Genomic DNA, 25,359 nt, shown 5'->3' on the forward strand with positions numbered 1-25,359 from the left:
TAGATAATGAGAGCTAGGTTTCTCACTGTCCGAGAAAGAAGTCACATAAGGAAAGAAGAAGGCGGGACGCACCGTTTGGTACTGGGCTGGAACTGAAGGTGTTAGCGTGTGACAGCATACTTCTGCGCTAGAGCAATAGAGAGAGACGTGCGTATGCGTCCTACCACTTTCCACTGAGAGGGCCTGGAAGCACCATACTCCAATAGCAGTTGGCACCTTTAGCGTTCAAACTCTTTTTTTTTTTTTTTTTTAAATATTTATTTATTTTTGAGAGACAGAGATAGAGAGCGAGTGGGGGAGGGGCAGAGGGAAAGGGAGACACAGAATCCGAAGCAGGCTTCAGGCTCCCAGCTGTCAGCACGGAGCCCGACATGGGGCTTGAAGTCACAAAACGCAAGGTCGCAACCTGAGCCAAAGTCGGACGTCGAGCTGACGGAGCCACCCAGGCACCCCACCACCCTTAGCATTTAGATCTTGGTTTTTTTAATTTTTTTTAATTTTTATTTTTTTTAAATTTTTTAAAAAATGTTTATTTATTTTTGAGACAGAGACAGAGCATGAGCAGGGAAGGGGCAGACAGAGAGGGAGACACAGAATCTGAAGCAGACTCCAGGCTCCGAGCTGTCAGCACAGAGCCTGACGCGGGGCTTGAACTCACGAACTGTGAGATCATGACCCGAGCCGAAGTCGGACGCTTAACCGACTGAGCCACCCAGGCGCCCCTAGATCTTGATTTTTAAATACCATCCTCCAATAAAAGGATCCAGGGTCACTTGGAGAAGTGATTGATTCCAAGGCTAGAGACCGGAAAAATGCAGGATGAGCCTAGAGTTACCCTGTGGGGCCAGAACGTGAAGAAAAAAAAAAGGGGGGGGGGGAGAGCATGTTGAAAGGGCACCGGAACCAACTTGAAAGAGCTTCCTGTGGCTCATGCTGGAACAATTTGACCAGCAAAAATGAATTTAGTAGGGGCTCTGGGTGGCTCAGTCGGTTAAGCGTCCGACTTCAGCTCAGATCATGATGTCATGAATCATGGGTTCGGGTCCCGCGTTGGGCTCTGTGTTGACAGCTCAGAGCCTGGAGCCTGCTTCCGATTCTGTGTCTGCCCCTCTCCCTCCCTCTTTCTCTCTCTCTCTCTCTCTCTCTCTCTCAATAAATAAACATTAAAAAACGAATTTAGTATTGGGCTGTAATCCACAGAATAAACTAAAATATCTATGAATCCATACTAGCATAAGAAATAACTGAGTAAAAAAACAACCAGGGAAAAAAGGGAAGTTCTTCTTTATGGAAGAATTCTGGTAAAGGTAGAAGGAATGAGGGAAAGAAAAATCATCATTAGCCACACACCACAGTAATAATTGTTGTGGCCAAGATCCACCGATGAACATGAAACTTAGGAGATGAAATTTTGAGAAGAGACACAATGCTTGTATGTTCCACAGTATCTTTCCCAAGATATTTATTTAGTACAGAGAGGATAATAGTAACTTTACACTGGAGACACCCGGCGGGCACCAGTTTTAACATCACTGGTAGTAAGACACACTGACATCACCTGTCCCCTGACAGGAGGCACTGAAAGGGCCTTTGTGGTCTTCATGCCAAAGGGGCATAGCCTCAGTCCAATAAGAAACCATCAGACAAACCCAGTTGGAGGGACATGATACAAAATAACTGACGAGTGCTCTTCAAAAGTGTCAAAGTCATGAAGGATGACAGAAGTCTAAGGAACTATCACACCTTGAAGAAGACTAAAGAGATCTGACGGCTGAATTCTGTGTAAGATCCTGGAATAGGATATTAGTGGGAAAACTGGTGAGGTCTGAATGAAGTCTGTAGTTTAGTTAATAGCACTTTACCATTTTGAACTTCTTGACATCCATAATTGTCCTTTAGTTACATAAGATGTTAATGCCAGGGGAGGAAGGCGGAACTTACTATTTTCGTAACTTTTTGATAGTACCGAAATTATGTCAAAATTAAAGAAAAAAAGGCAAAACCAAACCAACAAAGGTAAAGCATCTGTCAACCCCGCAGCTCCCTCCTCTCTACTGAACTTCTTTCCGTCCCTCACCCACTATTACTCTTTAGCTTTTGTCCCATTTGCCACTGAAACAGCTCACCAGTGACCTCCATGCCACTAAATTTCGTAGACATTTTCCAGTCCTTGTCTTAACCTCTTGACAGCATTCAACATTGTGGATCGGTTCCTTTTGGAAGCATTTTCTTTGGCTCACCCAGCACATGCCCTGGTTTTCTTCCTACCTCTCTGGTTATTCCTTCTCTTTCTTTGATAGATGACCCTCCTTTACCCAGCCTTCACATATTGCCGTCCCTCAGCACTCCATCCACCCTCCTCTGCCAAATCTATATCTAAGCATGAAGTGCTTCTATGTTCAGTTACCATCTATACACAGATAAATCACAAATTTTTATCTCCAGCCCCGTATGTCAACTGCCTACGTGAAATAAATTTGTCCAAAGCAAATTTATTAACCAAAACGCATTTTTAACACCAAATTCTCTGTATGGCATTGTAGTAGATGCAGAGAATTAGAAGTTGTCCTTGTCTTCAAGCAGCTTACAGCCTCAAAATGTGGAGACAGGCCTTGCGATATAATGCTTAAAGTCGTGGGTTTGGGGTCCTGGACAACTGGGTTCCAATCATGGCTCTGCCACTAGTGGTGAGATGACCCCGAGTAAGTTGTTTAGCCTCCGTGGGCCTTAGTTTCCCCTTATGTAGAAGAAAATTCTTCCTAACAATGCTGTTGCAAAAATGAAAAGGAATTACATACGTGAAAGCACTCGGTGACATAGACACAAAGATGAACTCTCTCGTACTGTAGTGGTATTTCAGTAACATGGGGAGGTGTCAGAATGCAAAGTAGCATGTGCCAGGGCCAAGACAGTTCTAGAAACGCTAAGTATGGAATGAAATCTAGGGAAGGAGGCTTGTGATCTGGGATGCCTAGGGAAGACATCATAGAGGTGGTCGGTATGGAGTGGAGAATGAGGAAGAATTCTGATTAAAAACAAATTTTGATGAAGAGGTAATAGGTTGCGGTAGAAATAATAAAGGCTTTGTAGTAATAGTTAGGATTCGGCTCTACTTCCGAAAAACTGCAATTTTAGATGAATTCGTTTTTAAACCCAGCTTTCTCCGCGTATAAATTGCAGACATTGAGGTCTGTCCTAACCACCTTATATGGTGGTTGTCAGTAATAGGTGCGAAAATATTTGTTGTACGGGAAGATACGGCATAAATTCCAGACGCTTACTGTTGATCAGTGCACCTCAGCGGAGAGTGTGGCCTTTAGAGTTGGAAACACCGGAGTCAGAATCCGAGCTCACACTAGCTGTGACCTGTGACCTGGAGCCAGCCAGTCACTTCCACCCAGAGCTCTAGTTTTCTCATCTCTAAAACGAAGCCATATTCTTTGCCTCAGCATAATGCTGTAAGGCTAGAATATGCTACTTTTCATTCACGAAGGCCCGCCAGCAGCCAGGCAGGCAAAAGCACTGTGAGCAGTGAAGACGGTGCACATGGAGTTCTCGTCCAGTGATGACCCCGTCAGAGCTGGCACTGATTGCCTTGTATGCGTATTTAGCGCATAGGTAAGTGATGTGTGGCAACTAATGTGACAAATCCTTTTTTCAGATCCCATGTTAGATCTGGATATTCAAGAATTGGCCAGTCTTACTACCGGCGGAGGAGATTTGGAGAATTTTGAAAGACTGTTTTCCAAGTTAAAGGAAATGAAAGGTAATTGGATCCATTGCGTCTGACACATTCCCATCCTGGTGCTCCTCTGTTCTACGTGGTAGGATTTGGTTTGGTCACCGCTGATTGGATTCCATGCTCTGGTGTCAGCTGTCTGGAGAACCTTGGCTCCGGGGGGACCGTGCCATCTTCTGTTGGTAGAAATTCCCCGGGGAAAATTTTCCTGTTTCTCCACTCTCTTCCCTCTTACTTGCCCTTCTTCTCTTGCCTCTCTCAGTTTCTTTCAGTGTGTCTCATTAACCTGGAATCAGTAAGACCCCTGCCAGTTGACTCACATCATCCCCATCTGGAAAATCGGGAAGACTTAAACTCCCTAACACCTCTAATGACTACACCATAAGCATTTGTCTTTGAAACCCATCTCCCATCTTCTAGCATTACAACATCCACACACTCCAGACTCTCCTGTGCTATTAGATGAATCTCTTAAGATATATTTTCCCCCTAGACAAGGCCGCGACGCTTCCTCACGAGCAAAGAAAGTTGCATGCAGAAAAGGTGAGACGATCAGTCAGGTATTTACTGAGTGTCTACAAAAGGTCTGTTACTGTTATTATATGTCACACTTGTTGATTTCTGTAAGTGTCTTAGTGTGAACTTTTCTTTGGATATTAACTTGGAACGAATTGAATGTTTACACTGTAGTAATATAATTGCTGTAGTCAAACCAAGATTTTTCAAATGTATGTTGACTGACATGGAACTTTCATTGAGACTCAGGATGGAAAACTCCCAGTTGTTTTGTTTTGTTTTATTACCAATGCAACACATGCTCTTGGCAGGAAATGTATGTGGTTTATGGTATTTCATTGTATGAATGTGTCCTAATTTATCCATTTCCCTTTTGGACGCGTAGGCCATGTGCATTTCTTGCTTCTAGAAATAGTGAAGCTGTGCATAACCTTACACATCCATCACCTTTGTACGTAACTCTGATTTTAGACTCAGTATGCATTTCTAGAAGTCGAAGTCCTGGGTCAGGGTATTCAAGGGTTTTGATATATGTTGCTGGAAGGCTGGAGGGCAAGGATAGCATTTTAGGTCTTGATCAGTTCAGCATATTGACTGACACATGAAACAAGCTGAAATGCAGCTGTTGCCTAAAATGTGTTGCACGCTTCTCTCCACAGGTGGCCAAGGCCTTCTGGATGGCAATTGGGGGAGACAGAGATGAAATTGAAGGCCTTTCATCAGATGAAGAACACTAAATTATTTGTGCTAGGGTTTGACTGCCTGAGATCCTTCCCTGCTCCACCCAGTTCTCTTCTGCCGAACTTCCCATCATCGTGATGGCCACCTGATTTAGTTCTAGGGTCCCCTTAATTTTAGTTCTTACTAGGGGATAGTAGGGGTTTTCTCTCTCAGTATATCTTAAGGGAGTGAGGAGTATCATGACAGCAAGGAGGGAGTTTTTTTCAAATACACTTTTTCTAGGAACGGGAGCGAAACGAGGCTCAGGGGCCTGTGTGATTTGCCCCGGTTGAAGAAGGAGGCCACCACGCCATTCCCAGTCCACCTTTTATGTGGTGTCCTCTGTGGCCACACTCGATTACTACAGGTCAGGAGCTGGTGCCACTTTTCCTCAAGCTTCCGGATTTTCTGCTTTCGGGGAGCTTCCTGCTCCAAGCTTTGTTGCTTTTGATGGGAGGCGAGGAAGCTGCCACAGACTTGATTTGTGCCATAGTGTAGGTGGAGCCAGAGTCCGCGGCCCTCAGGTTAGTCTCTAGCTGAAAACTGCTTCTGGGCACTTCATTGGAAATACAGTGTCTCAGCTCGTGCTAGAAACAATGGAAAAAACCAGGGTGAATTCTTAGATTATACTAGATGAGGCAAAACAATCTCATCTACCAAGTTGTGGGGGGGAGGCGGGCGGGGTGGGGGGTGGTGAGACTGAGAAAGAAAGTTAAGGAATTCCCTATCTGGGCCATCGAAACAGCATGTGAATGCATATGGAGGCCTTCACATTAGTATAACCATGAAGAAACTCTTCTTCCTTAGAGCGCTTGAGATGTCAGAGCTGTGTCGTCACACTTTATACCCTCAAAACGAGGTGGCTCCCCCTCTTCTTCTCTGCGAGCCAAACAGGTCGCTGCCCAAAGAGTAACAGTGAGGATGGGCAAGACGGGAAGGGATGTGAAAGGTCAGGCAACGAATACCCGAGTACCTTGTGTTACTTCCTGGGCTGAGGGGGTCAACCCTAGGGGAGTTGCTCACCAAAGGGAACCAACCTCTCCAAGGAAGAGGGGGAAGTACAGCAAATATTCCCATTTCTGTTTTTGTAGACACTTTGTAAATGCATGCCACTAACCTTCACCGCGGCGGTGACCGCCACGGTTCTAGACTGGCGCGTGGCTGGCCGCTGCCGACACAGAGGCCGAGAACTGCTTCTGGCCTAGTGTGGACTGTGAACTCCTTAGGTCACCAGCAGAAACAAGTTTCAGACCCCTCTGTGCACCGCCTTGTAAGCGCTGCAGGAGGAGTGGCGGAAGGAGTGAAATGCTCCAGGTTCTGGGCCAGAGCAGCCACAGAGGGGAAGGTTTCAGTGACAGGAGCGGTCAAGGAAGAGCCATCACGGGCAACACTGGCAGTTTTCTTGCTTGGTGACTTTTTTTTTTTTTTTTTTTTTTTTAACTATTCTGAAGGTCTCTGAGACTCTAATTGATCACCATTCCATCAATGTTTCTTTGATGTGACTGCATTAGCTACTAAGAATGGAAGGGAAGTTGGCTCTGGGGTTGCAAAATGAAAGGCAGAATGGTTTTCTTAAAACGTGAAGGGTTCCAGAAAATACATCAGGTCACGTGGTTAGGGAAGACAGACTAGAAAAAGCCGTGAATGTGATTTTGTGGATTAAACAAAGCCAGGTGATTAAAATATCATTTATTTATAAAGTCTGCCAATGTGTATTATGATTTTGTTGTTTTTTAGTAGGCCATATGTTGGGGGAAGCCTTACTTCAGATTGGGCATAAATAGTGAATAAGTGGAGAGTCTGCCAAACTCATAATACGTGGAATCTACCTCGTGTATGTATAATATCAACTCACCTTTTCAAGACCTCAGCTTTCTGGGGCTGTTGGCCCCTTCCAGGGCACACGGGAATAAAAGTATCCAGTGGTTTCTAAAGGCTCACGTTAAGAGTGATCACGAACTGGGGCACCTGGGTGGCTTAGTTGGTTAAACGTCCGACTTTGGCTCAGGTCATGATCTTGCAGTTTGTGGATTCGAGCCCCGCGTCGGGCTCTGTGCTGACAGTTCAGAGCCTGGAGCCTGCTTTGGATTCTGTGTCTCCCTCTCTCTGCCCCTCCCCTGCTCACATTCTCTCTCCCTCAAAAGTAAGCATTTAAAAAAAAAAAAAAAAAAGTGATCATAAGCTAATAGTGCAGTGAAAGTTGCAGTCAACCTGACATGAGCTGTGAATGTGCCAACACCAGTTACTATGGACTGTCTGTCCGGGAATTAAAGTGAGAGACTCGGCTTTTTTTTTTACCTCCAACATTTCTCTATTTGTGTAACACAGAGTTGGGCCCATAGTAGGCCTTTAATTTTGGTTTGGATTCGCGTTTGCTAGTTTGCTGAATATGATCACAACATTTGAAGGTCCATGAGGGTTGGAAGGTAGGGAGAGACAGAAGTAAACTTTTTTTTCCCCCCTGCAAAAATCATGTGTTATGTAATAATTTTAGAGCGATGAAGACATAGATATTTTTATAATTTTAAAATATGTTATCCTGCCAGAGTATGAGAAGATTGACAGAACCAGTTTGCTTTCTCTCTATTTATAGAACTTGGCCACATCTAATTCAGAGAAGCTAGAGATTCAGGGACGCTAGACTTGGACGGCTGAGTAATATGGGATGTGGTTCAAGGACCATTGAGCGTGTCAGGCCGTTAACTGCAAACTCCTCGTAACGCGTGAAAGGTGATCTATGGCTAACTTCCTGCTCCCGCGGCGGAGAGGTGGGAGTGAACATCTTCGCTGTGGCTGACCGGATTCCCTTACCTTAGGCCAGTTTCTTAACAATGGCCATCGAGAGAGCACGTGGAGTGCCCCTTGCTCTGCGCCGGCCTGCCATGGAGGAGCAGCCTTAAAAGAATCACTGTCTAAGGGTAACATGAGAGCTCCAAGAGCTATTCTGAGCGCCTGCTGATGCAAAGCTAAATTTAGCAAACATGTGTCTAGCGTGGTCAGAGGTTCTGATTCATCGAACGTCCTGATTGACGGAGACAGAGTTGCAGAGAATTCTGTAACGAGTGCAAGTCGTCCTTCACCCCCACCCCAGATTTTAAAGCAGTCAGGCAATTTAGGTATGGCATTCTGTCATTAAAGACCACATCTTACCGGAGGACTCTAGGCAGAGAAAGTGAAAAGTCTGGTCAAGCGTACCACCTTCCTGCAGGACCGGTTAGAAAACACCCAGACGGTCAACTCTCCCAGAATCGGTAGGCCCTGTAAAAGCAGCAGGCTGAGTGTGCAAAGTTCACGTTTTGATTTAGATTCCACTCAGGGTTTAGGGTAGCGATCCATCTTTGCGCCTCTGGCATTGAAGCTGTTGCAGAGAAGGTCGTAGAAATGCTCAGTTTCTTACCTTTGGCACCACCTATGTCATAAACATCACGAGTCTTGCTCTTAGTGTAGATGTCTTTATTCTGAGTTTGTGTGTTTGTAGCACTAAAGCCAAGTGCTTCTAGAATAGGAAGAGTCTTGCTCTGTTCTGAGGTGTTTCTCTGACGTGCATGCAGAGCGAGGAATTAACAAGAGGGAACGGCAACAAACGTGGGCCTTTTGTTGGAACACTCCTGAGCCCCGTTCCAGCTTTTAATGATTTCTGGTTCTACCGTGTTTCCTGTTGGAAAAGTATGGATTCAGAACCTGGAGCCAGTGACCATTACTGCATCTTTGGAACACAGGTCTGGGAGGAAAAAGATATTTTCCTCCAAAACCCTTTTATATCTGTGTCTATCTGTTGATGGGTTCAAACCTTCTCTCCCCACAAGCACAAATCTGGGAGGCAGTGACAGGTCACATAAAGCTTTTCGTCTTTGCCTCTCCCTTTTCTCTGATCAACCAGGTGGCTTTAGTGCTACAAAAATGTGGACTAAGTGAGGCCCGGGGTAGGAACTTTGTAGAAACAGTTCAGTTTGGGAGAGAGAACCTTCTCTTCATCTGAAGCCCAAGGACACGGTCTGTGCCAATCCAGCCGCTCTGGGGAACTCTCAGGATGTCTCCAGTGGTGAAGTTAGAAGGCTTCAGAGTCAGAGTTGAGGAAGAGCAGCCGTCACCTGTTCCTTTACCCAGGTAAGCGCTGAAACAGGATTCAGGGTCCGGCCCTGATGGCGCACCTTCTCGGTACCAGGCTCTGCAGGCGTGGCAGAGGCCGCAGACTTGGGTAAGGGTGTGGGTTCTCTCTGGGAGCTCATCATCCAGCCCAGGTGATGGGGGCGGGGTGGGGGCCGGGGGGCAAGCGCATGGATGCCAGGAAAGCTAGAGTGCCGGGCAGCATGTGAAGCGTCGGGACCAGCCTCCACTGCTGTGGGAAGGCGAGCGCAGCGTGAGCTGGGGAGAGCCTATGGTACGTCTCAGAGCAGTCTTTCTCGGACGTGAGCCCACAGCGAGTTCCCCGCAGGGCGCCGGCCCAGAGTTTCGGTTCAGCAGGTCCCCAGCGGGGTCTGGGGGAAGGCGTTTCGACTGTCCCGTGCAGTACTGATGCTGCCGGCCAGGCCCACACTTGGGAGACCCACGGACTGGAGGAAGTGGTGCTCAGACGGAGCGAGGGGCTAGGGTGGAACTGGAGCCAAAGCGTGAGGGGAGGCGGCAGATTCTTAGGGGGAGCTGCAGCACGAACCAGAGGTACGGGGAGAGAAAGCAAGGGGTTACGTCGGGAAAACCCACACGGTCCAGTGAGAGGAACGGGGCGCACAAGGATGGAGTGAATTTGGAGAAGACCTTGAACTACTACTTGGTGGGACCAGTGCCTACTTGGGAGGTAATCAAGGAGCCCAAGGGGTTTAGCACGGAAAAGACAGGTAACCACAACTGCATTCCTGGGAAATGGCAGCAGTCTTGGCCAAAACGAATCGAGTCGCGCTACCTGCCTGGAGGGCTGTGTTGCGAAGGATTCCGAGGCCGAGAGTGGACCCAGCATGGTGTTTAGTGGTTTTTGCTGTGGATGGAGAAATAGAAGGGTGGTAATTCTGCCGTCTACCCTCCATCTCCGGACGAGGGGGGCACAGGTCAGGAGGATGTTAGAAGAGCTATGAGAAAAGGCAATTACGAACTGCATTTTGGTGGCATTCCTTCAACCATATGTAAGGACTTAGGGCACGGTGGAAGTAGATGGAAAGGATTGCCGAGGTAGAATCTGCTAGCTGTGGGCACTAATTTATTCAGCAAAAATCGGTGGCCCAACGAAGCCAGGGATACAAGAATAAGATGTAAATGCTGCCCTCAAGGAACTCAGAGCCTCGAGGGGAGGACAAACACAATTACCACTCAGTTGGGAAGTCTGGTGATAGATTTGCGAATGGCTTCCCGGAGGAGGTGTCTGACCTGAGTCTCAGCATTCGTGAAAGTTCTCGAGGAGACCTGCAGGTGTGTTAGGCACAGGGGCAGGGAGCGCAGACTTGGGAAGAGGGCTTGTCATCATGGAGAGGAGTGTGCTGTGTAAGGAACACCACCTGTTTGTCCCTGGGCTGCCGGCTGTACCAGCGAGCCGTGACAGCTAGGTAGGGGTCGAGTGACAAGAGTCCGGTGGCCCGTGATAAAGGCTTTGGAGTTTACGCGGTGGACTGGAGGGCTCAAGTCACGTGGGTCACAGGACCGCGCGTGGAAGATGCGTTTCCGGGAAAGCAGGCAAGAGGCCAGGAGCCGTTGGGAAGCTAGTGCTGCTCTCCGGGTGCTAAGGACCTCACGTACTGGGCACGGCCAAACAGGGCTGCTAGGGCGTGCGGGGTGTTGGTGACTTCTGGGGCTGGAGGCCAGAGGGGAGGGAGGCCGTGTAATGAGGGCGGTGAGAATTCCATGTTTCCAGTTGCAAGGGTGAGGTACTTGTGGCACCCCCGAGCACCAGTAGCCAGCAGGCTGTTGGACGCAAGTCCGAAGCCTGGGATTGACGTCTGGGCTAGAAATACTGATTTGGGAGTCATTAGCGTTAATGTGGCTTGCAATCATGTGGGGAGATGAGGTCACTCAGGAAGGAATGTCGAGAGTGCATCCAGTGGTCTGGGAACACCAACCCGGAAGAAGTAGGCGCAGGCCCAAGAAAAAGAGGACATGGTGTGAGGGCCGAGGAGAGCCAGGACGTCCGGGCAGTAGGGCCTTTACAAAAGGGAGGCTTGGTCAGCAGGGGGTGGAGAGCACAGGGGAGAGCTGCATCAAGCCGTTCAGGACTCGGAAGGATGGGGGAGAGGGACCCGGGAGAGGCTGCTGCTAAAAACTGGGGGTGTGCGGAGGGCGCCGGAAGAGGATTTGGGTTGGGGCCGTTGTTCGGAGCCCACTTGCGAGGCAGCTGGAATTTAAAGTTGTGGGTCTGAAGGAACAGTTTGGGTTAGAGGTGGGATTGGAGTCATCTGCCGAGAAAGAGAGGCTAAAACCACGGGGAAGACAGGGGCAGGAGGGCAGAACTAGTAATTTTGAAGGTAGGAGTTGATGTGGTTCGTGGAGGGGCCGCACCTGTGAAACTGGCCTGTCTCCTGGTAGGGGAGGTGTTTGGGGAGTTCCTTAGAAGCTGTAGAAGCGGCCGGCTAAAGGATTACTCAAGCCCCATGCCATCGCCTCCCCGCCCAAACTGTTCATTTTAATCCTATTTCTTAATCCACGTCATTCGGGGCCCGTGTTAAGAGTCAACCGAGTCTTTCCGTCCTTGGGAGTTTCGAATTTAAAATGCATTTACGCAGGCGCTGACCGAGTCCTCAGAGCTGGAAGGGGTGAAAACCTTTATGAACCTAAAACTACCTCCATGCCTGGGGGAGGATTCATCTGGTGGCATCTAGGCCTTCCGAGTACAGAGGAAATGAGGGCCAGGTACCAAGGCAGCGATCGGACCGTATGTTCCTTAAGTGTGGGAAGCGAGGGAGAGGCCCCGGCTGGGCCAACCCCGGGGCTCCTGCTGGCCCTGCACCTACGTCACCCTCGGTGAGTGGAGGAGGGCCACCAGGGAGCACGAGAGGCTTTGGCAGAAAGAAGGGGGGCTGGAGCCATTGTTGACGTTGGAGGGCTCGCTTTCAAATCTTTTCCCCACCCTGCAAGAATGAGACAGAGCTCCTGGCATGGGAGCTTTTCGATGAAAAGTTTATTAGAAGGGTACTTACAGGGGAAAGAGAGGACACAGATCTTTAACAAGAGGGGTACAATGCTTAAACAGGTGCTCTGCTCTTAAGATACAAAAGTTAGAAAAATCTAAAACACTATAAATACATACATGCTTTTTACAAAGGTATTAAAAGGTCAGGCTGGCTGAGAAGTGAAGGTAATCACAGCCTCCCCGCTCTGTGCCCCCACCCTGACACACCCCACCAGAGTCCAGGACCGCCTCGACACAGCAGCAGGGAGGGGGCTCTGGCTCTAACCCTCTGCGTCAAGTTCTCACCACCCCAAAGGGCCTGGAGGGGACCCAGGGATCAGGATCGCTGCCTTGCCTGTGGCCTGCCCGGGGGGGGGGGGGGGGGGGGGGGGGAGACGGTCGGTTCGGGAGGCTGAGCCGCTGGGCCCCCGACTCTTCCCAGCCACAGTCAGTCCTTGGGAGGAGAGACCTTTCCAACTTATTTCAAAAAATTAAATAGTTCTCGGTCTTGAATGGTTTTAAGAAATTATCACATAAATATAAAAACACCAGAATGCTAGAGTGTACATTATACTTCAGCATAACAAAAAGTTACAGAATCACTGAGAGCATTGCTCAATCCAGTTTACACAATAGGCGAGTTTACGTGATAGCTGTGTTTCTGAAAAGTTCTTTCCCCACTGACTGCCACCCCTCCACCAGAGATGCCTCCTTGTCATGTGGGAACCATATCCTCTTGTGTCTTTTTTGCTTTTGCTTTCCCACCCTCTTGAGAAGTAGCTGATATTCCTCAAAAGGATGATCTAGAAGGGAACATTCATGACACAAAAAGAAAAATGGTACGCCGCAGCTGTGTTGAGGTTTTCTTCTAGTAAAGCGAGGACAGACACAGATTTGGGGGAAAACTCCCCACTCTGCCACTTAAAGTCCCAGAGAGTCCAGAACTCAACTCATGCCCGCTCTTGGTACCAGTAACCCCCTTGGAAACAGTCCCCTGATTCCTTTTCCTCCCTCTCCTTTTAAGGACTTCAGAGAGTGGCCTGAGGCGAGACCTGGCCCTACGGAGACCTTCCCGGAGCGTCAGAAAGGGCAGCTTGGGGCTAAGGATGAAACCCTATCTGCCTTCTGCCCAGACTACGTACATGCATGCACATACTACCTAAAGAAACCCTTTTCCTGCGCTCTGAGTAAAAGCACTTAGCCCTGGAATATGTCCAAGCACTAGGAAGCCAAAGGAAGATGGAGAAAAAAAACTAAGCACAAGGTAACGTGCTACAGCTCATTCCAATACGTTAACGATTTAAAAAAAATTATCACCACGGTCAAAAAAAAAAAAAAAAAAAGACAACATCAGGATGACGGGAAAGTCTGCCAGCAGCCTTGCCCTCGTGTGTGCTTCCTAAGAGTCAAAGTCCCTGCTCCTGACTCTAGGCTCGTCTCAAAATGTCAGATCGTCTACAGCCTGCCAGGAAAGTGGCCAACTGAGATGATGTTCCAGCACAGGCCTGTAACCCGAACCTGCTGGGGCAGCTACCTACTGTTTGCTTGTGCTGGAAGGACCAAAGTTACTAAATAAAGTTAGAAACGGGGGTGGGGGAGGAAAGGGAAGAGAACAGACGTTGGCTCGGGGGGTCTGGGGTGCAGCCGAGGATCTCCACCCCGGTGCTGGTGGCTTGGGTTAGCGGCAGCACAAGCCACAAGGTGAAGACAACTTGGAGGGGAGCCCAGACACCTACGCTTAAACCTGCCCTCCACCCCCACTAGACTGCTCTGTTTTCTCTTGCCCCCCTTCAACTGTCCTTTAAAAAGATTTTAACATGTAAAGGCCATTCAGACAACGGGTTTTTCAAATTCAGAAAACAAGCTTTGTGACTTAAAGGAAGGACGCTAATATTACACAAGCCCAAAGCACCTAGGCAGCCTCTGTGATGGGAAGGGTCTTCACCTCTGGGTAGGACTGAATTTCGTCCAGAGGGGGACTTACCTACATTTTCCTCTCACATCCTCCTCCAAGGAGCAGTCTATAAAGAAGAGGGGCCGAGTGAGCTTTTGGAGAAACACAAAACTAAAACTTCATGCCTCCTAAAAGTAGCCTTCAGCTCTGAACATCATGGGTTGTAAGACCCCATCCATGCACAGCCACTGGGTCGCCAAGGTTGTGCTGTACCTGAAGCTAGTTCCCGAGTAACTGGAGGACAGCTGTGTGCCATAGGAAGTCCTCAGAGGGTCATGGAGCAGGTGGAGAACTCAGGCCCTCGGGAACCGCCGCCCTGGCTCTTAGGAAGGCCACGATTGCACCAGCAGAGGCCAAAATGGGATATTCCACACCACGAGTCTCAGACCTGACCCGGAGCGTGAATGCACATCCAGGAGGTTCAGAGCTTCCTGGAAGAAGCAGTCCACAGATCATTGCACAGCAGGCAAACTTCCGACCTGCAGTATTTGACCCTCTCAGGTCGACAGGGGTTTTGTGTGGTCTCTGGGTTCTGTGTCAACAAGCCCCGGGAAAAGCCAAGCGTAGGTCTGGCAAGGTGCTCCTCCCATCTCTTCCTGTGTCCTCAGGGAGCTTGGACAGCAGCTCTCCTACCTGGAAACCATAAGGCTAGAGCTGCAGAGGCATTAGGATCCTGCCGGGGAGGCACCAGGAAGCCCCCAACATCTCCGTAAGGCATCAGAAATGTCATCACATTTGAGGTTTTTACCTGCCAGAAGTATACACTTTCTCCCCTTCACCTGGAAGAAGACAGGACTTCCATAGGAAATCCCTTCACTTTTCCTGGTAGAAATCCATGCAAAAATACGGGATAAGTCATTTCATACAAAAACAGCAACAAGGAATAAAGTACCAATTGCACGTGGCAATTCTGTCTGCTGGATTTTGCAAAAGGCCAGTAAAAAAGGAGAGTTGTTTTTTTTTTTCCAGTTGCAATAATTTATAACCATTTTCTCACTAATTGCCACTGGGAACAGTACTTATTATACAATATAGCTGCTATAGTCGTCACTGATGATCCTCTACTGTGAGCTAGATAATCTTACATCCCAGGGGGAGGATGGCAGGCCTCGGTGCACCAAGCCTGCAGTTTTCAAAGGTGTAAAACAAAAAGAAGAAAAAAGAAAAAACAATTTTAATAGCCCTTTTCATTTGCCTGTGTTGGCCTGAGATTTTTTCCCTTCTGGTGAATTTGCTTCTGTTAATTTCAGTTTCCAAAAGTGCTGCTGGCAGGTGTCTTCTCAACAAAACCTGGAACAGCTTCACCTTGAGAGAGAGGTTGCTGGGCCCCACGCTGCTTTCCCAGTCAGTGTGCCAACCAGGATTTTTTCTTTTTTAATATAAAATAAACATTTAAACGAGCCTACGATAAAGCTCATTTAATTAGCGCAACTGACTACGTAAACCGAGAGAGCCTGATGCATAAGGATAGCAAGCGAGCTCTTACAGATGACTGGAGACCCACGCTCAAACACTGCGATGCGACCGCTGCCTCCTGCTTTGTGTGAGCACTTTGTGTAATTCACATCTCTTGAGATCAACGCGAGAAGATGTTCTATACATTGCAGAAGCCCCGGCAGATCTCCCACCCGTTCAAAGTGAGAAAGGGCAAATTTGAGAGAGGAGGTGTCTCACCAGCTTTCCCCACTTTGCCTGTGTGCATGCTCTGAACACACGGGCTCACACGTATCCGTTCGCTCGGAGAGGAGAGGAGACAGACAAGCCCCCTCCCCGCCACAAGTCAGTCCAGCTCCCGCGGTGCGGGGTCTGCCAGAGTGCTGGAGCTCAGGAAGGCTCAGTTGAAGCCTTTGTTAAAAGTGCCAGAGGGCCAGGCATGAGGTTTGCTCGTGGCCCTGCAGGCTCTACTCTACCTAGAACACCCAAGGTGAGTTTCCCACTCCAGTCCGGAAACGAGGGCCATTTCCCGTTGGACAGTGACATCCTAGATTGCGGTCATTGAAACAGAAGGAGGCTGGGAGGAGGGGGCAGGTGGTGAAATACTACCTGTTTGCTCAAGCCACCAGAGCAGAAGCCATTTCTTGCCCTCCAAACTGGGGCCAAAGGGCAAATGTGTTCAGCAGACACAGCTGTTCCTAAGATCCATCTCTGGGTTTGCTTTTGTGTTTTGGAAAACAGGCTGGTGCCGCCTTGATTGAGGGAGAAAAACTTCTTCATTGACAATAGTGAGTTGAGTTCCAATTTTCTCCACGTCCTACACGGCCTTCTTCCCCCAAGCCCGTCCCTTCCCACCCTCCCCCTTCACACCCAATGTCTCTAAGACACACTGGAACAGCGGATGCTTGGGGAGCCCATCTGGGTGAGGACCTTGTCAAGCCACTGCAACGGCCCATTCAGGTGCAGCTCAATCCAGCAGGGGGTGCTGGTCACTGTCTGTCTCCTGCAAGACACAGAGAAAGGGGTGGGGTGGGAGATGTCAAAATTGTCCGGAAAGACACACATACAAGTCAAAACACCTCTGCCTGCTTTCATGAGAGTCTTCCTCCCAAAGCCAGAGACCTATCCAAGGCACCTTGCTAGCCCCTGCCCTAGAGGAGATCCCACTAACTGTTATTGGAGACAGCCAAGCCATACTCCTCCAGCCAGGAAGAGCCTTGAGTAAATCAGGTTCTCTTGCTGGGAAAGGAGGTAGCCCTTCAAGGGTTAAACGTGTAAGGCAAATTTTAGGGTATCGCACTTGCCCACCTCTGCCTGTGTCAGCCCCCCGGCCGCCCGGTGAAGAACTTCCAGCCTGAGCAAAGGTCTCCCTCGGTCCCATCTGTCCCGAACGGGCACCCCTGGGCCCCAGCAGGCCATGATGACGCGTGTCTGTCTGATCGAGGGGTGTTTTTCGCAAGGCGCCGACAGAGTCCACAGGCCATCAGTTCCCAATGTGCTGATATAATTCCCATCTATGGACTTATTTTGGAAAATCTTACGAGCAGAGCGAGCCATGGAACAATTACTGGAAAAAACCAAGGCACACCACACGTTTCGTTTCCCCAAAGCACTTTGTCTAAATTCAGGCTGGTTGATGACGCAGCCCGCAGGCGAGCTCCCAACAGCCTCCAGTGAGCAAAGGCTATCTTGCTGAGGCCAGAGGTGCGGGTGCCAGCTGGAGGTGAGAGGCCTGGGCCCTGGGCCCTCCCTGCTTTTGGTCATCTTACAGGATGGATGAAATCTTACTCTTTGGCCCGAGAGGCAGGAGGAGGGCAAGACCGTTCTGGGAAGGGGCCGCACCCGCCTGTTAGGCTGCTCCTCAAGGCTGCCAGGTGGCAGTGACGCGGAGGGCCGCACAGGACCGGGTGTGCTGGCAGTACGTCTCGCCTGGTGACACAGTGTCCCCCGGGAATGGCTTCCTCCGCCACCAAGGGGCCTCTTCCCCGCACTCGGGGTGGGGGAGCCATAGTGCCGTGCTAGGCAGACAGCTGCTAGCCTAAGGCCACCACCCTCCTTGCCTGGCCGACGCTTCACCTGAGTAGAGGTGGAGAGATGGGCCTGTGGATGCTGAGGTGCCTGTCTGACCTACGGTGCCTGAGCGTGGTCCTTTGGACGCACGTGTGCGTGTAGGAGGGAGTGAAAGCACCTCCTGTGGGCTCTCTCCCACTGGCAGCCATCTAAGTATCTCCCTCCCCCACTAAAAAAATATTCCTTTTATAACCCTTCATCCTTGTTCCGTAAATGGTTTCAGCCAGGGCTAAAAGGTGGGCTAAAATCTCTCTTCGGGCTGGGTCTTCGGGCCTTGGCTAGTCTCCTTAGGCTGTCATAACCGGGCCGTAAGTTCTGCTGAGAGGCCCGACCACTTGGGTTGCTCAATTGGTCACTCATCCTGGGTTTCACAGAGACCCCACGGACCAAGGTGCTGTGCTCCCTGGCACTATGGGGCAGACACAGGCAACAGCAGCTAAAATACGGTAAATGGAAGAAGATTTTACGGACCGCCATCCTCTAACGAGGATCTGACTTTCCATAAGTCATGCTCATCTGGATTTCATTATAAACGGTGGCACAGAGCCAATATTGAAATGGGTTTGGCCGGGGTGCACAATGACTACAAAACAAAATGGATTCCAAACATCTGGAAAAATGAAGAGAAGGGGGGAGTCACTTGCAAGGCACTGGCCCCAGCTGACGTGTGGGCACCTCTGCGTCTGCCGGGGAAGCCGGGGGCTGGGCAGGGGCAGCGCAGGGCAGGAGGGGCACACAGCCCCGGCGCACACCTCCCGTCTAGGCGGAGCAAGAAAAGGGATAGGATTCTCTAAACCCAAGCCAGGATGGTGTGACAGATTCAATAGAGCAGATCAGGTAGAACCGACCAGTGCCATGTTTAAAGCAATATCTGAAATTCTGAAAGAAAAAAAAAATCATTTCTTTTCTGAACAAGTAAACTAACTATGTTCCTTTCTGACTTCCCACATCTCTTCTCCTATCTGCTTCTCAAATTTTAATACCCTAGATCCTCAGGGTCCCTCGAGTCAAAGACGGAGCCCCAGAGGAGGGAAGGAGGGGAGGACGACTTAACTCCCTGGAAAGGGTGGTCCTAAAACCGTCTGCCCCAAACGCACAATGAGGAAGAAGCCACGAGGCCCGGCTCTGGGCTCCGCCTTCCCACTAACAATGTGACCTCAGGCAAGTCACTTTCCCTGCCTAGGCCTTCGTCCCCTCATCCGTGCGCCGGGGGTGATGCCAGCATCCCCACCCAGGGTTGTGGCGAGGAGGAAACGGAACGTGTAGTCGCAGCACCGGGCGAACAGTGCCCAGCTCCTCCTCATCCTTGGTCTCTGGTCTCTGGGGCAAGGGCTGGCCTAGCTCTGCCGTCTGAGTCTCCCGCAGCCGGGTCCCCGTGACACGTGCCCCCGACCTGACCTGTACTCTGCTCCCCAGCCTTTGACGAAGCTCATGCGGATGGTGCACATCCGGGTCAGCTGGTAGACCGCCTCGAAGCCCTGGTTGACAGACTGAGCCAGGAGGGCGGCAAACTCCTGGTTGTTGAAGATCTTCAGGTTGCATCCTGCCGAGAGAGGGAAAACAGTGCTCGTGGGGACGGAGCACATCCATGTCCCGTGCCCCCCACACCTGGCTAAAGCCACCCCCCGGGTCATCCAGACAGAGGAACTCACACGGCCGACGTGTGACAGGGCGGCCATTCCATGCGCCAGCCGCACACTCCACACCGTGCTAGGGATAGGCCGACTTGGTCCTTGGCCTTGAAGCCATCCCCACCTCAGTGGGGAGGTGCAGCTGACCCGTGGGGGTGGGTGAAACCCTGGCCTGTAGGCTCCAGCTCCGAGAGCCACGGAACACTGAGGAAGACCGTAAAGCAGGCCACCAAGAACGAGAGAGATGGCCTAGTAGAGGTGGGCCTCGCCCTGGGCAAAAGGGCCAAGGCAGGAAGCCAGGGACCAGAGACACAAGGGACCCAAGCCAGAATATCCATGGCTGCGTGGGGCACGGCTGAGCACCCGGGGAAGGGGAGGCCGTGACAGGAGTGTGGGCCAGATGAAAGGCCGCCAACAGAGGGGCCCAGGTTCCACCCAGGCTTCCCTAGTGGAAGGAACAAGAGATCCGGGCCGCATTTTGGCCTTGGGGCACATGGCTGGGTCAGAGTGACATCTGCAGCGAAGCGAGGATGTGTGTCTAACCCTCCAGGCAGTAAAACCAGAGACAGGCACAAATGAAGTTTATAATAAATCTCCGGAGGTCCTGCCACCTGAGTGCCTGGAACGTGTCAGAAAAATAAAGACAACAGCAACATGCTAGAAAAGCCCAAAAGGTGAGCTAAGGTGACATTTATTAGCAGGGCAACACTGGGCACCTAATTTTGCTGTATGACTCTGGGCTGGTCACTTTCTTGTCATAAGCCCGTGTCTCTGAGACGCTGGCCACGGAGGTCCTCCATGAGCCAGCAAACCCCACCACAGCCAACTCAGCCCTCACCAAAAAGATGGGAGGAGGGTTGGGGAAAGGAATGACCACAATGCCAAGAACATGACAGACCTTTCTGTTCTCGTTTTTTCTCCAAGGAGATGTGTGGGGACACAGGGCAGAAAGTGGGTTTTGGCTCCCAGCTGAGCCAAGAAGCAGAGGAGCACCAGGCTCGGGAGTCACACAGTTCTAGCCTCATCCTGGCTCAGCCACTTACGAGCTGTGCCTTTGGTCAGGTGGCTTGACCTCTCTGAACTTGTCTCCTAAGGAGCCAGAATGATTAGAAAGGACTAAGAGCAAAGATATAAATGTATTCTGGGAACACAACCACACAATGCCCTGGAAATGTAGAGTACTGTTATTTCAGACCTGCATTCTTTTTTTTCTTTTTTTTTAGGTTTGTTTTGAGCAAAGTGGGGGAGGGGCAAAGAAAGAGGGAGACAGAGGATCTGAAGCAGGCTCTGCCCTGTCAGCACAGAGCCTGGCATGGGGCTCAAAGCCATGAAACTGTGAGATCGCGGCCTGAGCCGAAATCAAGAGTCAGACACTTAACCGACTGAGCCACCCAGTCCTCTGGTGCCCCAGACCTCCTGGCATTCTTAAGCGGACATTGCCCAAAACCCATTGCTCCGCTATCATCTGCTGCCTTGCAGACAGGAAGACATATGCCACATATGTGCCATACACGGGACTAGCCAGTCACAGTCTGCCTTCTGCCAGCAGCAAGCCCAGGGACTGCGTGCCTGTGAGCAGGGCCCTCTGGCCGGGACGCTCAGCCTCGGTTTCCTAACTCAAGAAGCCCTGATGGGTCGATCTTCCTCGGGTGTTGCTGCACAGCCACGGCCCCTCGCAAGCCATCCCCTGGGGTGCCGCCTTTCTTGGAGCATAGGTGGGAGTCGTCAACACCCCCCCCCCCGGCCCTGTCAGCGGGGTTTTCAGCCCCACTCAGAAAACCCTCAAGCGTTCCAGAGAATAAAAGTAAAACTTTGTCATGACCGCCTTCTGTGGTCTGGTCCCATCATACTTTCTAAACATTTCCTGTCTCTTATGTGGCCTCTCCTCCAGCCAGGGTACCATCCATATGTGCCTTACTCTCCGTTGCCTCTGGGCTTTTGTTCCCTCTGCCTGGAATGCCCTCACGGTCCCCACCACCCCTTTGTCTACTCAGCCTTCAACGCCTGAATGCCTTCTCCATGAAGCTCTCCCCAGTCCATCTCAGCAGTTAAATGAGTTTCTGCCGTGGGGCGCCTGGGTGGGTCAGTCGGTTCAGCGTCTGACATAGGCTCAGGTCATGATCTCACAGTCCGTGGGTCCGTGCCTGGCACTGTGCTGACAGAGCCTGGAGCCTGCTTCAGATTCTGTGTCTCCCTCTCTCTCTGTCCCTCCCCTGCTCCCATTCTGTCTCTCTCTCTCTCAAAAATAAACATTAAAAAAAAAAATTTAAATGAGTACCCCCCCCCCCCCACTGACCCCCGGGATCCAGGAGCACCTTATCTGAGCTGCTGCTTTGGTTCTTAGCACCCTTCCTTGTATTAAACTCATTTGTGTCTTTGTCTTACATACTCAGCTGGTCTTTTAAGGTCTGTGGGGACAGCAGCAGGGCCTCCTGCACCCCTCCGTCTCCCCCAAGCACCTGGCACCGTGCCCACATGCTGTGTGAGTTTGTGCAATGAAAGAAGAAAGCATAATGCCCGAGCATCTGTGCGCACGAGGCAACAAGCAGGTACCCACAGATCAGAGGCAGATCCGTCAGATGCTGCGTCTGCTCCTTGGAGGGTCAAGGAGAGCACAGCAAGATCAGAAGCCACAGAGAACACCCCAGCGAGGCACCTCCGGGCTGGCAACGCAAAAAGCGAGGAGGAGACAAGGTAAGAAAGCAGAAACCTCTCCCAGGCACGCACCGGGGCTAGAGAGATGCATCGGGGCGGGGCAGGGGTGAGAGCTCTTACCTGGCGGGATCTTGCAGACGGTGGCTGGGTGCCAGCCGTAGCGCTGGTTACAGTTGGGAGACTGGACAAAAATGGCGCTGTCACTGAGGCACTCGGCGAAGACCTCCCCTCCGATGTAGTACAGCCGCACGCCTCGCCCTACAGAGATGTGGGTCAGGCCGGCCCAGCGTCTGGCCCCAGGGCCAGCTGAGGCCAGCCGAGGAGGCAGAGCTGAGCCGATGCTCGGAGGGGCTGCCTCTCCGCCAGCCTCACCAGACAAACAGGACCCAGAGCCCAAGCCTAAACCCACACACGGGAAAACAAGGGTTCCTCAAGCTAGAGGACGGAGATGACCAGGGGCGAGGGCAGGGGTAAGTCTCAACGACGGCCTCTGCCACGGACTAGCCATGGGCCTCCATCCAGTTACTCACGCTCTGAGCCTCAGTTTCTTCATCTGAAAGATGGGGTAACAGTAATACCTACCTCCCAGGGCTGTTGTGCCACCCACACCAAGCGCCCGCTAAGTACGAGCTGTTACTACGGCTACTGCTACACAAATTCACTGAGCAGACCTGCAGAGCTCCTCCTGAGGCAGCAGACCTCACAGGCGCCCTGCTTTACAGGGATGGCTTCGTGCCCCCTCCTGTACCTTTCCCTCCCCAGTGCATTTTTCTGAAACATACCATAGGTTTATATCATTCACTTTTCCTTCATCTCTTAAATCCATTCCAGATGGACAGGAATTATTTTTAAATTGCCTCTGCAATTCGAGCAAGCAGTTACGTAAATGCTCTGACAATGAGCTCTCCTCTCAGCCAGGGATGTTCTCCTCTGCTGCACGGGAAGGCCTCTGTTGCTGCTTCTGGGGAAGAGGCCCAGAGGGCTGGAAAACGGAGCCAGGGTTTACGGGCACGACGTCAAGTGGGATAGAAACCAGGGGGCCACTGGGTGTTCTCCCCACCTCCTCCTCCCACTACTGCCGCACCCCCATTTCTTCTTGGTTTGGTGCTGCAAGACTTGGTGTCGCAAATATGCGGGGTGCTGGCCGAGTCAGAGTCCATAAGGAGGGGCCACGGTGTTAGGTCAGTCAAGGTCACGGGCAGAGATGGGGAGACCCCGACCAAAACAACGGAAATGTGTTTTGTTTTGGCAAATTTTTGAAATATTAGTTTTAAAAATACAGAAAAGTAGGGGCGCCTGGGTGGCTCAGTCAGTTAAGCATCCGACTTTGGCTCAGGTCACCATCTCACGGTTTGTGGGTTCAAGCCCCGCATCGGGCTCTGGGCAGACAGCTTAGAGCCTGGAACCTGCTTCAGATTGTGTGTCTCCCTCTCTCTCTGCCTCTTCCCCACTCACACACATTCTCTCTCTCAAAAATAAGATGTTATTTTTTTTTTAAATAGAGAAAAGTATAAAGAGAATAAGTAAACAATGATGTATGCCTCCCAGGATGAGTATCTTTTTCAAAGTAAAACACATGGGGAGGCTGTCTGGGAAGGATGTGGGCTCAGTGGCAGGGGACTGTTTGTCACTGGCTGTGTCACACTCACTGTGTAGCCTCTGCAAGGCTCTGCTCTTCCTTGGGCATCAGGTTATTGCCTGGAAAATGAGCACATGGGCCCACACCTATGGCTTCCAAACTTTTCTTAACCATAAAATCCTCTCTTCAAATGAAATCTTCTGTGAAAGCCCAAGATATAATACAGACAAGATCAAGGGTGCTCTGGTTCACTTAGGACCAGACCCCCTGCCACTCTACCCTAGCCCTGGAGCCTGTCTGCCAACCCCGGGGGCTCTGGACTGAGAATACCCTACTATACCATCTCCATGGACTTGTGAGTGACTCGGGGTCACAGAATTACAAATATCCTTAGCATGATAATTTTATGAGCAAACCAAGGGGCATACACCCGCCTTCTTCCTCTAGAAACCATCTTTTATTATGTTCTGGGTGTTCGAAGGCAGAATATCGGCACCAGTGTTGTTCTGGTAGCCCAGAATAATCATATGGGAAATGAACAAAGAAAAGCTCACTCCCATCAAGACTGACCCCATCTACCTATCCAACGATCACGAGGTACGTTTATGAAGAGGGTTGCAGATGCGCCCTTCTCATAGATTCCCCATTCTTGCCCCCTCCCTTAAGTGAATGCTTTCCTCTGTGGCTTTCACATTTTCAGACATAATCTGTGTGTTTGAATGGGAATGACCAAACACCAGGAACTCTTCCCGTCTGGCCCCTAAACAAAGCCATAGAGAGTTTGGGGGCGGGCTGGGGGATCGCATCCTCTCCAGGCTCCCCGGAGGTGCGGCACAGTGCCGGTTGGTGGCTTCTGCACTGTGGCTGCTGGGGCCATGGCGGGGGTCGGCGGGGAAACATGGCATCCTTACCGATATGCCTCCGTGTGAGCTCCACAGCCGCGTTCCTGTTGACATTGGAGAGCAGCCCCAGGCAGAAGCGCTCCGAGTTGGAGGGGTCGGTGAAGCCGTCCACGGTCATGGAGGGCTGGGAGGCGTGGAAGGTCTCCCCGACGCGCTGGTTCAGCTCGTAGTAGGAAATGGAGCACCAGAAGGCTGGCTCGCAGTAGGTGACAGGCTGCAGGTCTGGGAAGACACATCAGGCGACTGGGTCAGGGGCCCCCGGGTCGCATACTCCTCAACGAGGTCCCCTGGGTGCTCCGTAAGACTGTTTCTCTGCCTCTCAGAGCGTGTTACAATCCTCTGCCCTTGTGCCTTGTAGGATATTAAACTTGCAGAATCCAGTGGGATAAAAAAAAATCCTCCAGTGTTTGGAAAAACATGCCACTTTCATTTAGTTTTGAGCTCATAAAGGTCCTGTCCTGCCTGGCTGGCCTTGGGTGGAACAGTCTCCAAGGAGGCGCTGGACAAACCCCAAAAGGGCCAGGCATCAACCCACACCTGGGAAAGCCCACCGGGCAGGCCCGGCGTGCCACATCACCTACCCGGCCACCTCCCAGCCTTTCTTCTGAAGCAACCCACAGTGATCTCTGCCTCCAGAAGGGCTCTCGGCTCTGCCCAGTCTTGGACACTCCTAGCCTGTGGGGCAGCAAGTCAGGATCCAAGCCCATGAAAGGAAAAGGCTGGGGCAGCCAAGGGGGTTCCACGGGTGCCAGGTGTGACCACACAGACACCAGGTGCTGTCTGCACGGCGAACCGGGTCTGCGTCTCTTATTACAGAAACGATCTTCCGCACGTACCCAGATGCTGTCTGGAGGGGTGGCTAAGACCCAGGCTCGCCTAAGAGAAATTCTCAATTTGTCCTAGCTGTCAGTCTGTGGTCGCAACCAAGGGCTCCTCAGAGCAAAACTGCCATCTTGAGAGGAGTTGGTTCTCTTTAGAGGTTCCCCCTCACATGATCCCGCATCACCTTTCCTGTGACTCCCTAGCCCTCCTGTCACCTGTGGCCACTCTGGTCGACACCTGCCCAGGC

At 51.0% G+C, this 25,359-nt stretch overlaps 2 protein-coding genes across 8 annotated transcripts in view; one reads left to right on the forward strand and one right to left on the reverse strand.

The window, feature by feature from the left end:
- Positions 1-6,678, forward strand: part of AAGAB (alpha and gamma adaptin binding protein) — a 64,408-nt gene extending 57,730 nt beyond the window's left edge. For 3 of the 4 annotated variants that reach the window (XM_060621040.3, XM_060621038.3, XM_078448771.2), the window contains exons 8-10: positions 3,662-3,766; positions 4,233-4,282; positions 4,915-6,678. In XM_060621040.3, the coding sequence (XP_060477023.1) occupies positions 3,662-3,766; positions 4,233-4,282; positions 4,915-4,992 (233 nt within the window). In that variant the 3' untranslated portion in view covers positions 4,993-6,678. The other variant, XM_060621039.3, reaches the window with a different exon arrangement.
- Positions 6,679-12,052: 5,374 nt separating this feature from the next.
- The window catches only part of SMAD3 (SMAD family member 3), a 119,601-nt gene continuing 106,294 nt past the window's right edge, over positions 12,053-25,359 (reverse strand). For 3 of the 4 annotated variants that reach the window (XM_078448768.2, XM_078448769.2, XM_078448770.2), the window contains 4 exons: positions 24,300-24,512; positions 21,930-22,067; positions 18,922-19,066; positions 12,053-16,456 (listed from right to left, as the gene is read on the reverse strand). In XM_078448768.2, coding sequence (XP_078304894.1) covers positions 16,333-16,456; positions 18,922-19,066; positions 21,930-22,067; positions 24,300-24,512 — 620 coding nt within the window. In that variant the 3' untranslated portion in view covers positions 12,053-16,332. The remainder of the gene's footprint in view (positions 16,457-18,921; positions 19,067-21,929; positions 22,068-24,299; positions 24,513-25,359) is intronic. The other variant, XR_014137797.1, reaches the window with a different exon arrangement.

The sequence above is a fragment of the Panthera onca genome, chromosome B3 (genome assembly GCF_046562875.1).
Source record: "Panthera onca isolate mPanOnc1 chromosome B3, mPanOnc1 haplotype 2, whole genome shotgun sequence".
Classification (NCBI taxonomy): Eukaryota; Metazoa; Chordata; class Mammalia; order Carnivora; family Felidae; genus Panthera; species Panthera onca.